General features: G+C 34.8%; 2 protein-coding genes across 3 annotated transcripts; one reads left to right on the plus strand and one right to left on the minus strand.

The window, feature by feature from the left end:
• Nucleotides 1–2294: 2294 nt before the first annotated feature.
• On the plus strand, nt 2295–9042 carry LOC123866378 (vacuolar protein-sorting-associated protein 36). Of its 2 annotated transcripts, XM_045907907.1 has the most exons (8): nt 2295–2389; nt 2494–2619; nt 3246–3441; nt 4016–4374; nt 4926–5090; nt 6128–6228; nt 8214–8328; nt 8815–9042. In XM_045907907.1, the coding sequence occupies exons 2-8, from the start codon at nt 2524–2526 to the stop codon at nt 8986–8988; spliced, it is 1206 nt and encodes a 401-aa protein (XP_045763863.1). In that variant the 5' UTR covers nt 2295–2389; nt 2494–2523; the 3' UTR covers nt 8989–9042. The 2 variants fall into 2 exon arrangements, with proteins under 2 accessions (XP_045763863.1, XP_045763862.1); XM_045907906.1 differs by lacking the exon at nt 2295–2389 and having other exon boundaries at nt 2396–2619.
• A 1326-nt stretch (nt 9043–10368) lies between these two features.
• Nucleotides 10369–12427, minus strand: LOC123866379 (piRNA biogenesis protein EXD1-like). Its single transcript, XM_045907908.1, has 4 exons — nt 12230–12427; nt 11248–12054; nt 10918–11034; nt 10369–10637 (listed from the first exon to the last, which is right to left on the minus strand). The coding sequence occupies exons 2-4, from the start codon at nt 11833–11835 to the stop codon at nt 10395–10397; spliced, it is 948 nt and encodes a 315-aa protein (XP_045763864.1). The 5' UTR covers nt 11836–12054; nt 12230–12427; the 3' UTR covers nt 10369–10394.
• Between the last annotated feature and the right edge of the window lie 29 nt (nt 12428–12456).

The raw sequence follows: 12456 nt of genomic DNA on the forward strand, positions 1-12456 counted from the left end.
GTATTATCATCATAATGAACCAAAATTTTTCCACGTCTGATGTTTTTATTTTATTTTATTAATTTTATTTTGTTTCATTTTATTTTATTTTTTTGGCACAATACACAATATACAAAACTTTGACTATAATATTATTATTTTAATTACTTCAATTATTTTAATTTTACATTATTTTATTTTATTTTAATTTTAATTTACGTAATTTAATTTAATTTGTATAAAATTATGGACAATTTATACTGTCTGAAATAAAATATTTTTATTTTATTTATTTATTTATTATTTTAAAAGTTATTTATCATTCTACAATGTTCGTGAAAAATAATCACACCGGTAGAAAAAAATTGCCGAAATGCTAAAATTTTTATTTTTCAAGTTGGAACATTAGTTTATAGCTCTAGCAACTCTATGATTTGCCTTGTTATGACTAGTGTAGGCCATATTTCTGCAGGTGATAGCATTTCAGAGTATCATTAAGTTGTATAGGCGTTCTACACCAGTGTCAAAGTTGAAATCTCATTTCTGTACTCAATAAAAAAAGTAAGTAAACAATTTAAAAATATGATTTGCTTAGGGCCTTATTAATAAGTTGATTAATTAATATAATCGAGTGAATCTTGTTTTCATAACTTAAAATTTTGCACCGAAAACATATTTTTAAGTTAAAACGCCACTTCTGTAGAATTCACTTCTGTTGATATAGCTTTCTCCAGAAGTGAGATATTTCTACAGAAATGATAATTTACTTATTATTCTAATATATTTTATCTTCTGTGTACAAATACAAATTTATAATTATTATAATTTAACTAATGCAGAATGCTGTTTTTTACTATGAACTGGTTTTAGATATTGTACTGCTAGCTTTATTATTATTATTTTCGACAGAAGTTACTTGTTTTCTACAGGAATAATAAGCATGGCTCTTTTTGGTAGTTTTTTCAGGCATATCAGGCAAAACGCGATTGGAGAAAGAAAAAGAGTAACGTTTAGGAAGAACAAAATAAGGCTTGGATACCGAAGAAGAGACAAAAAATGACCAAAGCTGGACCGGAAGGAGCACATCGAAAATATAGAGAAAGATACTAAAAAAAACTATTAAGAAGCTGGGAAAATAAAATCAATTAAAGACTACACACCAAGAGCACAAAAACAATAAGAAAGAGTTGGCCAGAGCGTGTATAAGGATTGAAAAGAAGATAATTCTCCTTCAAGTCCAGATTCACAAATATCTACAGTATTTTCTAGATTTTCCTTAGACAAAAATAGATGAACACTGAAATTAGAGCTTCTTAAGCTAAGAAAATTAAGCTAGCAGAGTTTGAAAAACAGCTCGCATTTGCTCCTATTACAAAATTAGACTTATTTACTTTACTCCCAAAAAAAAACTGAAGACTGACCTGATTTAACGAAACCAACCCATTCACAGCTGGTATCTGCAGAAACAATCATAATATAGGAATATACAGGAACCCAATAGCTGTCGCTATGGGACGTGACGCGGACGTCACGTCCAGGGTTGAAATTTTTTACAGATCAACCTTTGAATGTGAGGGTACTTCTGATATTTTTCAAACTGGAAAATGCAAACCAAAAAATAAAATATAATTAGTATGATACGTTCGATAATGTCATAAAACATGTTTTAAAAACTTTTTTGCTTCGCCAGATGAAGAAAATGATATTTTGTAATGATTCTATTTTCAGGATCTTATTCTACAGGAATCTTATGTTTAAGTACGTCATTTCTGTAGAACATGTTTGTTGATTTTTTTTAATAGTTTTTAACTAAATTTCACTTCCTGAAATTGACATATTAAGACTGTTGACACCAAAAACAATTAAGCCTGGTTATTTTTTTTGCATTCTTACATAAATTTGTAATTTTAAGAAAATTCCTGTCACTCATGGCGAAATTTATGTCACTCCTGTCGATATGAAAAAACCAAAATATGCGATTATTTCAAAATATTATTGTTATTGATCTCTGTTTCAATTTTTTAGATGATTATTACATTAAAACTTATCATAATAACCCAACAAAAAGTTGATATTGTTAAATAAAATTTTATTTTTTTATTTTTATCACTCGGTAGAATTACCCACGTAAGTCAGGAGGCGCAGCAGCGTCGCGTCGTCGTTATTTTTAAATTACAAAGCAATTCGTACCTTTTCAGGGTCTCGTTTAATTTGATTTACCGCACATCATTGGCAACACTAATTATCTATAGTTACTGGTGAAAAAAAAAAACAAAAAACAAAAATCAGTTGTTTGGTTGTTTATTTTGTCCGTTTTGTGTGCAGTTTTGACTTTTTTTTATGTCATTTCATTTCACATTTGGTGTCATTTGTTAATTCCTACCATAGAGATAGTATAAGATTCCTACTGGTGAGATTATTATTGAAAATAAAATGTGAATCTCTGTGTGTTTTGTGAAATGTAACTATTCATGTCCGTTTCTTGTGCCCACAAATGTTTTTTTTCGGTTTTAGTTCTACAAACTATTTTTACAGCTATCTAAAATGGACAGATTTGAATACATAGATGCTAGATTATTTGATGGCGAAGAATATCTTAAACGTGACAAAAATGTTAAAATATACGATGGTGATGATAAGGTGAGTAAATAAATTTAAAATTTGCACAATGGCAGTTAATTTTTCCTTAATAATAAACTAGTTGTAGCCTAGTCTATTCATTAGGTAGGTATTACTTAATTTTACATTAATTATTTCATAAACTTGGTTTTTACTTAATTTCACATTTCTCTATGTTCCTGTGGTCTGTCCTGTGAATAAAGTAATGCCTAGGAGACATCCATTATAAAAAAATTAAAACAGAAGAGAAATACAGTCAGAAATAGAATACCTTAACACTTATGAGCTATCACTACTAGTACTAGGCAACTTAAGATTACTGTAGGTGGTGTCCAATTATGAACATCCATTATCAACCCATCTCCCCCCACTGAGCATGGGTCTCATTTCAGAATGAAAAGGGATTCCTTCCTCACAATGTTTTCCTTCACCATTAAAGCAAGTGATATTGAATTGCTTAAAGTGAATAAGAGGTGGACCACTAATCTATCACTACTGTTTATAATATTTTTATAGTAATTTACTATATTATAGTAAATTTTGTATAGATTTGTTCAGTTGTTAAAAAGGTAACAGATAGACACTCTTTTGTATTATTTATAAAAATATGATTTCATTATCAAAAGAAAAAATGTGGCTTTTTTCAGACTCAATTCGTTGATGGAGAAGTAGTGCTCACAAGCCATAGAATTCTTTGGGGCAAGCCAGGGGACATACCAAAAGGAAATGTATGCCTTTCGCTATATTTGTATTATGTTTTTTGTATGGAAGAAGAGAGTGGTGGAGTTTTTGGTTTGGGTGGTCCAAAGAGAATTATATTACACTTAGGTCCTCCTCTTCCAGGTAAAGTATCTAAGTTTAGGGTGTGCAAAACAAATAATCTGAGGTTGCAACATGCCCAGCTGAGATTATTTTTAACAGTATGGCACATGTTCAGATTGGACTACTTGTTTTGCCCACACTATAACAAATATGTCAGTTAATAAGATTTGACTATTTATTTATTTTACAAACTTATTTTTGTTTAGTACAACTTAAAAGGCCTCCTAAAAACAAAAGTACAAGATGAAGAGTGATAAATTTCTTAGAAATGATTTTCCAGGATAAAAGTAGCCTATGTATATCTCCAGGATGCAAACAATATCTCTGTACCAAACAGATACTTACCCAACCTTATCCACATGGATTTGGGTTTCTAGAAATTCCATGGGAGTCTTACAATTTGTAGCACAATAAGTAACCAAATTCTGTCAAAACCGGTTAAGCAAATATTGGGCTGGGAAAATGTAGCAGACAGACAGACACGCTTTCGCGTTTATAATATTATAATATGGATAAGGATTACACTTGTAACATTCATAGTTGCTCTTAGAAACCAATTTTTAGTTGTAATTAGTTTTGACATATTTTTTTTTAGGTAAACGACCAGGCCCTGCTGTTGTAAGCTTATACCATTATATAAAACTATCATTCAAAGACGGTATTGATGCATCCTTTTACAAAGCATTGAGCGATGCTGTAGCAAGTAAAGCATGGGAGAGACCAGTACAGACTACCTCTCCAACTACACATACACCAAATGCTTCTCCCAGACCATCTGCAAAGCCTATAAATTCAAAAATTCGTTCAGGGATTGTTGGTATAGAAAGGTCTATAGAAGAGCAGCATAGAGCAACAGATGCAAGTATTAATGTAGCCTTTCAGGACCTCACCAAACTTATGGAGAAGGCAAAAGAAATGGTGTCTATATCAAAAAATATTTCTAATAAAATTAGGGTATGTGCAAACTTGTTACTTACATTTTATGTGTGATGATACAGATTCTATATTAGAAATTAAAGCTGACTGCATGATATAGTTTTATCTCTGAATGTGACGAAAGTTCATAAACTGCAATTCACCAATGAATAGTTTAATAAGAACAAATCACTAACAAAAAAAAAAACAGTCCTGCAATTTGTCTAAAGTACATATACTTCAAAAATTGAGTTGATATTTTGTTTTTTTTTTTTTTATCCGTCTGTGTGAATTCAGTTTGATTTTCTAGGAAACGTAGGCTATATCCATAAACAGGATGGCAAGCTATCTCTATACCAAATAGATCATATATTCATGCTCACAATTTCACCCACATGCATTTAGATTTTTAAAAATCCTGCTTGATCCTATTTGATTTTCCGGGACAAAAAATACCTTATCTCTGTAGCAAATTTCATCAAAATTGGTTAAGTAGATGGGCCGTAAAAAGATAGCAAATAGACTTTTGTATTTATAATAATATAAGTTGGGATTATTTTATTAGTATGGATCATTGAATTTCATTTCAGGAAAAGCAAGGAGATATATCAGAGGATGACACTGTCAGATTCAAATCCTACCTCATGAGTTTGGGTATAGATGACCCTGTTACCAGAGATGCATTTAGGTCAGACTCGGACTACTACATGGGCCTGGCTCAACAAATTTCTGATATGATGGTGGCTGTTCTTATGGTAAATGAACTTTCGTCTTGATAATAAGGCTAGGGGCAAATCTAGTTCAATTCCGCTTCAATGTATCGAGTTAAAGTCTTTGGAGACCGCCGTATCTGGGCAAAACACCGTTCGCGTGTGTTGCGTCTGCAAGGAAGAACTCAACCAATGCCTAGTTGATGTAGAAATTATGCAACTTTATACTGTGCAATTGTCACTCGCAGTCAGCTTTCCAAATCCGCGTACCGAATTTCGGCTAGACGTGTCTCTTAGTAATAGGCAAAGTAGAGTAGGCGATTGAGAAGCGAGGTATGTACCTACTAGTTATAGGAGACACGGGTATTGTAAAAAAAATCCGGCCAAGTGTGAGTCAGACTCGCGCACCGAGGGTTCCGACTCAGGTATTTTTCCGATATTTGGACGATAAATCAATAACTATTACGTATGAAAATAAATAAAAATTTGTTTTAGAATGTACAGGTAAAGCCCTTTCATATGATACCCCACTTGGTATAGTTATCTGACTTTGAAAATTTAAAATACTTACTAATTATAATTTGTTAGTGAACACATTTGATTTCTTTTGATGTGTCCAAAAATTCACGGTTTTCGAATTTTTCCCTTTATTTGTGCTAGAAGACCTACCGTCCTGCCAAACATGATTATAGGTCGACGAGAAGTATCCTATAGATTTTTTTTACAACGGACGGACAAATAGACAACAAAGTGATACTATAAGGGTTCCGTTTTTCCTTTTGAGGTACGGAACGCTAAAAATTCACAATACTCCTACTTGTACCATACCTGTTTGTCATTCTTATCATCAACCGATAGACGTTTACTGCTGGACATAGAAAAGAGGCTTTCATACACCACAGTCTTGCGCCACCTGAATCCAGTGATTCATTTGATGTCCGTGTTTGGGGGTCTGGCAAAGATAAACTTTCCAGTGAGAGTTGTAATCAGTATCAATAATCTTTTACATCTACAACCCCAACTGCATAACACCTTGTGCATATTTAGTAGGTACTTTAGATATATTTGTTGTTTACTTTCAGGATTGCGGTGGAATAATGTCTTTAGCTGATGTATGGTGTCGAGTAAACAGAGCAAGAGGTTTAGAACTCGTGTCACCTGAAGATTTGCTTAATGCTTGCAAGTAAGATTCCTATCTAAATATTATATAAAAGGAAAAGCTGACTGACTGACTGATCTATCAACGCATAACTCAAACTACTGGACGGATCGGGCTGAAAGGCAGACAGCAGATAGCTATTATATGACATAGGCATCTACTAAGAGACGATTTTGGAAAATTCAACCCCTAAGGGGTTCTTCTTCTTCTTCTTCTTCTTCTCTCTGGGCTGGTTTCCGCACTTAAACGTTTCCGTCTGTTGTGCGTGTGTTGCCCCTCCCCGCCGAAGTCTTCACTCCAGCCATCCAAGCTCGCTCCAGAAGCCAAGTAGACCGCCCAGGTTGCCGAGGACTTCATGGAGTGAGGTTGGGGAACCCAAATGGCGTTCTCGTTGTTCTGCCACGACCATGCACTCCAGGAGCACGTGCGTCGGCGTTTCATCGACCTCCATGCAGGCCCTGCACAGAGGACTGTCGGTAACACCTATAACGAAAAGGTGTTTGTTTAGTGGGCTGTGCCCTGTTATGAGTCCCACCACCTTCCTAAGTTTACCTTTGTCCAGGCGGAGTAGTTTGTTAGTTTGTCGTTGATCTATATTAGGGAAAGCCTCTTTGGCTTGCCTGCAGTCAGTTGCGCTTGCCCATAATCGGGAATGCTCTTTAAGTGTTAGTTCATGCAACCAAGTTTTATACTCACTGAAGGGTATGGGTACAATGGGCTGTGGCCCTGTCACCTTCAGCGTCGTAGCCTTGCGTGCTAATGCGTCCGCTGCCTCGTTTCCCTGGTCCCCATCATGTCCTTTGACCCACCGTAGGGTGATGTCATTCGACATGGCGAGTGTTTCCAGAGCCTTATGGCAGTCTTGTATGAGTTCGGAGGTTGTCGAGAATTTAGCCAAAGCTTTGAGAACAGCTTGGCTATCTGAGTTAATGTTAATCTTAAAGTTTTTTACCTGTCGATTTGCCATTGCTATGGCTGCGGTTGTAATGCCTACACACTCTGCTTGGAAGACAGAGTTGTCCTTACCGAGTGCGTGACTTATTTTCATGTTTAGTTCTTGGCAGTAGGCTCCTGCTCCTGTGCCGGTTTTTGTTTTGGATCCATCGGTGTACACTTCTATTGCATCTCGTGTTGCCTTCGGATCTATGTTTATCTCTGGATATATTTTGTATTGTTTGTCCAGTATGTGTTGTTTCCTGGTTCTGTCGCATTTCCACTCCAGGCGTGGTTCTTTGGTTATGCTTTGCACTAGAATTTTAGTGTGCCTTGTGTTCTGTTCTTTCCATAGACCTGAGGTTTTCAGTCTCAAGGCTGCGAGCGTTGCTTCTTCTTTGATTTGTAAGTGTAGGGGCGGGATCCCCAGTATGATTTCAAGTGCTGTTGTTGGTGTGGTACTCATGCAGCCTGTAATGGCGAGGCATGCTTGTCGTTGAAATTTCTGTAGTTCTTGCTGGGCGGTCGTAAGAAGAGTTCTCGGCCACCATATCAAAGCGGCGTATGTTAATGAGCTTCTTACTACCGCTAGGTATAACCACTTTATTATCTTTGGTTTAAGCCCCCATTTTTTCCCCAGCATGCGTTTACATTGGTTTAGTATCGTAAGCGATTTATTAATTTTATCTTCTGTATGCCTTTTCCAGCTGAGCTTGCTGTCCAGAGTCACACCAAGGTACTTGACCTCAGTGGACAGTTTGAGGCTTGTGTTGAACAGAGTTGGTGGTTTGTTTAGCTCTATTTTCCTTTTGTTAGTAAGGGGTTAAAAGGGGGTTGAAATTTGTGTACTCCATGCGGACGAAGTCGCGAGCATAAGCTAGTACATATAATATAACAATAATATTTAACATACTTGATTAAATCAATACATATTATGATATCCAAATAGAAAGGTACTGGAACTCATCAATATGCAGCCCAAAACCTTGGACCTTATAAAGCTGAAATTTTGTACTGAGGTTCTCTTTATAATAACATAGTACAATCTAACTGTATCATCTGTTGTTTGTGCAAAGGTTGTTACAAGCAATCGGTGCCCCGATGTCCTTGCGCAAGTTCCCGAGCGGCGCCTGCGTGCTTCAGCTGAACAGTCACCAAGATGAAGAAGTAGCTAAATCTACTAGAGAACTGGTAATCTTTTTATCCATGAGGATTATAACATATATTTATTTGTAGGTTCAATGGTCCTATTAATGGTAGTGTTAATTTAAAAAAACCAGTCAAGTTCGAGTCGGACTCGCAAGCGAACGGTTCCGTACCATTGTACAATAAATAACACTATTTTAGCTATTTTCCCTTGTGCTATAAGACTGCTACCTGCCATACATGATTCTAGGTCAATGGGAAGTACTCTATTGGTTTTGATTCCCTTGACGTGTCTTGACAGACAGACAGACAATAAGGTGATGCTGTAAGAGTTTCTTTTTTCACTAGGAGATACAGACCCCTAAAAAGTAGCATTGTACTGGGTGTTATTGTATTTGATTATTAAGGCCCACTTGCACAAGGTCTCTTAAATTGCAAATGGGCCTTAATAATGTTAATAGGATCCAGCATTTAAGTTAGGCCTAACTATGTATTTAAATATTTTAGTAAGTATGTTAAATCTTGTTTCAGCTTGAAGAAGTTGGGAACCTAACTCCAGAAAAGCTGTCTCAGCTAGAAAATGTTTCCGTCCTACTCGCACGCGAGCGCCTGTTCACAACGGAGCGCCTCGGCCTCGCCTGCCGAGACGAGTCCATTGAAGGACTTGCTTTCTATCCCAACCGATTTCTTGAGAATGTAACGTAACTTATTAATGCTATTTTTGTATATAATATATTGAAATAAATATTTATTAAGACAACATGGTTTCAGTTACTGCGCTATTTCCTATCCCCTAGGTTAAAGACCAACCTATAAAGTATGATATATATAAATGAACTTATTTATTTCATGTAGGACAGCATGTACACTTGTGATTGTCAAAACTCTACCACCAGTTTGGAATAAAGATTCTACTGAGCCGAGCCAGTAAGAAAATCAGCAGTTGCTTTTTTTACCATTATATTAACCTTAAAAATATGATAGCCACATTCTTCATACTTAGGCTACACAATTATTAACGTTATCTAGATAGGTACTATTAATTATTATTAAATACCGCTAAAAGTAACAATGTTTTTATACCGGTAATTACATCATTATTTAGTTATGGTAACCATCCCTGACTACTATTAAAAGCCATTTGAAGTATAATTATCTTTTATTTTAAGCACAATATTGATTTCACAAAACATGTTACTTTATTCTATGTAAGCAGCATTAGATATTGAAAGCCCACAACTCCAATAAATACTCATTTATCCAAAACCATCTCACAAAATATCTCAATCTTATATTACTTACTCTAGGAAGATATGAGCGAAAATGTACTGATATACAGGGTGGAAACACTTATGTCCATGTGTGATCTATTCACTGCCTCTTAATCTTTATTAAGTATTGAGATTTGTACCTAACCCCATGCCATTGATTTAGATAAAGTATGTCATATTCAAAGCATTTAAATCACATAAAGAAAGTTTTCTTGGAATAATAATGCTGTGATATTGTATATCACACTAATATTATCACATCACACTAATATTATAAAGGCGAAAGTTTGTATGTGTGTGTGTGTGTGTGTATGTTTGTTACTCCTTCACGCAAAAACTACTGGACGGATTTGGCTGAAATTCGGAATGGAGATAGATAATATCCTGGATTAGCACATAGGCTACTTTTTATCCCGGAAAACCAAAGAGTTCCCACGGGATTTCAAAAAACCTAAATCCACGCGGACGAAGTCGCGGGCGTCAGCTAGTTATAAAAAATTCTGGAGTTTTGAAACTATTTCGCCTGGTGAATTAAATGACACCCAAACAAATGCAACACCTTCATATTTTGATTCCAAGTACTTGCTCACATACCCATATTAGATTAGATAATTAGTTAATTAGCAGTTTATGATTAACTATCATGTGATGTAAATTCAATACAAATTAATATTTAAATGTCTTATATTGAAAAAATAAATCATCTGCAATATACTTCTAATTTCCACCCTGTTGATTTAGAACTGAAAAATAAGCTATTACCTTCAAGTAGGTAATGTTTTTTAAATGAGGGGCAAAAAAATAAATAAAAAGCCTACTTCTAAAATTTATTGTGGAATGTTAATACTCAATTGCACTCTTAAAATCCTTTGGTATCTGATACTGCTTGCCACATAGCTCCCATGCTTTGAAATCATCAACCGATCTGAGGGATTCCACATAGCATTCCACTCCCCTTAAAAAGGGCAGCATCATTTCATCATTAATCATTTCTGAGAGGCGATGCAAGAAGCAAATGTTCTTCGCAAGAGTTTCCTTGATGCCTGTTGACAGTGGTCGTTCAGTGCATTGCACTAAATCCAGCTGCAAGTGCAAATTACATAATAATAAAACTAAGTAATTAGGAACATTACCAAGCTTGGGGGAAAAAGTTGGACGAGGCTCGTCCAACACAGAGAAGAATGGGGTGCGTGTGAGGAGGCCTATGTCGAACTATGGATTAATAAGGGCTAATAAAGAAGAAGAAGAAGTAATTGGGAAAGTGTTTTAACATTATTACTGTGCAGTGTCTATTAGCAAAAAAGCTTGCATAAGTCAGCTCTGGCAAGTCATTTGCATTGTGATTTACTTCTTGGAAACTTACTTTTTCTTCTATAGTGTTATGTTTTAAACCAAGATAAGTATTGAGACATTCTGCCAATGTTTTTACATGAGTTGCAATGCGTCCTGTCTTGTTCTTTGTGATGATGATATCCCCAACCTGAAATGATATTATGCTTCATTAAAATCTGAAATGAAGTCTTTTTAATACAAGTCTTGAATTTCTTAAAATATGTTGTACTTACATATTAAGACTTCTTAAAATTTTTGTTAAAAGGTCCTTATTCTATTTTATTATTTAATTTAGTTAATAATATAGTTTAGTTTTGCAGACAGAGCATATAATTATAGTGTAATTTTAAAGAAGACTTACCTGAGTATCAAATACAGAATTCAACTTAATGTTATGTTTGTGAAACAAGCAGTCTGATAACTTTCTACAATCATGAATAATCTTTTTTGGGCTTTCGCTTTCCAGCATTTTTTTGAGACCAGCGTCAAAAGCACGATATTGCATTACTTGAATGTCAAAAATGTATATCTGCTGAGGTGTAGACACAACAAGGAAAGGCATCTTACATTTACGCCCCATGTTTGCACCATCTGAGCTTATTGCTACGTAGTTGTACTGATTTATTTCTTCCATTGCTTCATGGTAGGCTTGATCTACTTGGTTGATGTAAACATATTTCTTTGATAACTTTATGATATCCTCATATTCTTTTTGTGAAATCTTTAAAAACGTTTGTTCACCTGGCTCTTTAAGTTTCACAATATTCCTTATTTCTGGTTCATAGTAGTGACAAATATTCTCATTTGGCTCTGTTTGAGACAAGTCTTTGACTTTATACAAAGATATTTTTGATTTATCACTGGTCATACTATGGAATCTGCCTTCGATTACTTCACAGTTCTTGGTGTAAATTTGAAGAAGTTCGCCTTTCATGGGTAGATTGTCCATTTTGGCTTAGTAGCTAATTAAGTATATAAATAGTTTAATCTTTCTTGACAGGTTTAGCGGGCGCTTTCTCAGTTTCGCTGTAGGCTCTATAAATGTAGAGAGCTAGCGACACATGCAATACGACCACAGCTACGACGGCCGAATACACGCTGCTCGTTACAGCCTCTAAACGTAATATACTGTCGAATATCAAAATCTTCACAATGAAGAAGGATAACACTGGAACAATTATAATGAATAAACAGTATTTTATTACTGTCTGAAACACTTGAAAGTCCGGTAGTTCCTAAAAAGAATAAGGTTAACTTTATATTTTTCACATTAGTCATTTAATAAGCATTACTATAAAAAGGTATTTGTATTAAAATAATTCATAGTAACTATAAATACTTACATTTGCCTTTCCTTCAATCATCATAAGGATAAAAATAAAAGAAAAATAAAATTATACTGAAACTATTTCACTTCTCACCATGTAACACACCAAAAACTGTGACAAAAACTAAAAAGTGACAGAATCAAAAATCTAAAATCTAAATTCATTAGCTTTTTGGGTCATCGACTTGGCTTGGGTATTAGCGTGACAAGGAGGGATCTTTGGGCACTTTAATGACATTGACA

The sequence above is a fragment of the Maniola jurtina genome, chromosome 6 (assembly GCF_905333055.1).
Source record: "Maniola jurtina chromosome 6, ilManJurt1.1, whole genome shotgun sequence".
In the NCBI taxonomy this organism is placed as follows: Eukaryota; Metazoa; Arthropoda; class Insecta; order Lepidoptera; family Nymphalidae; genus Maniola; species Maniola jurtina.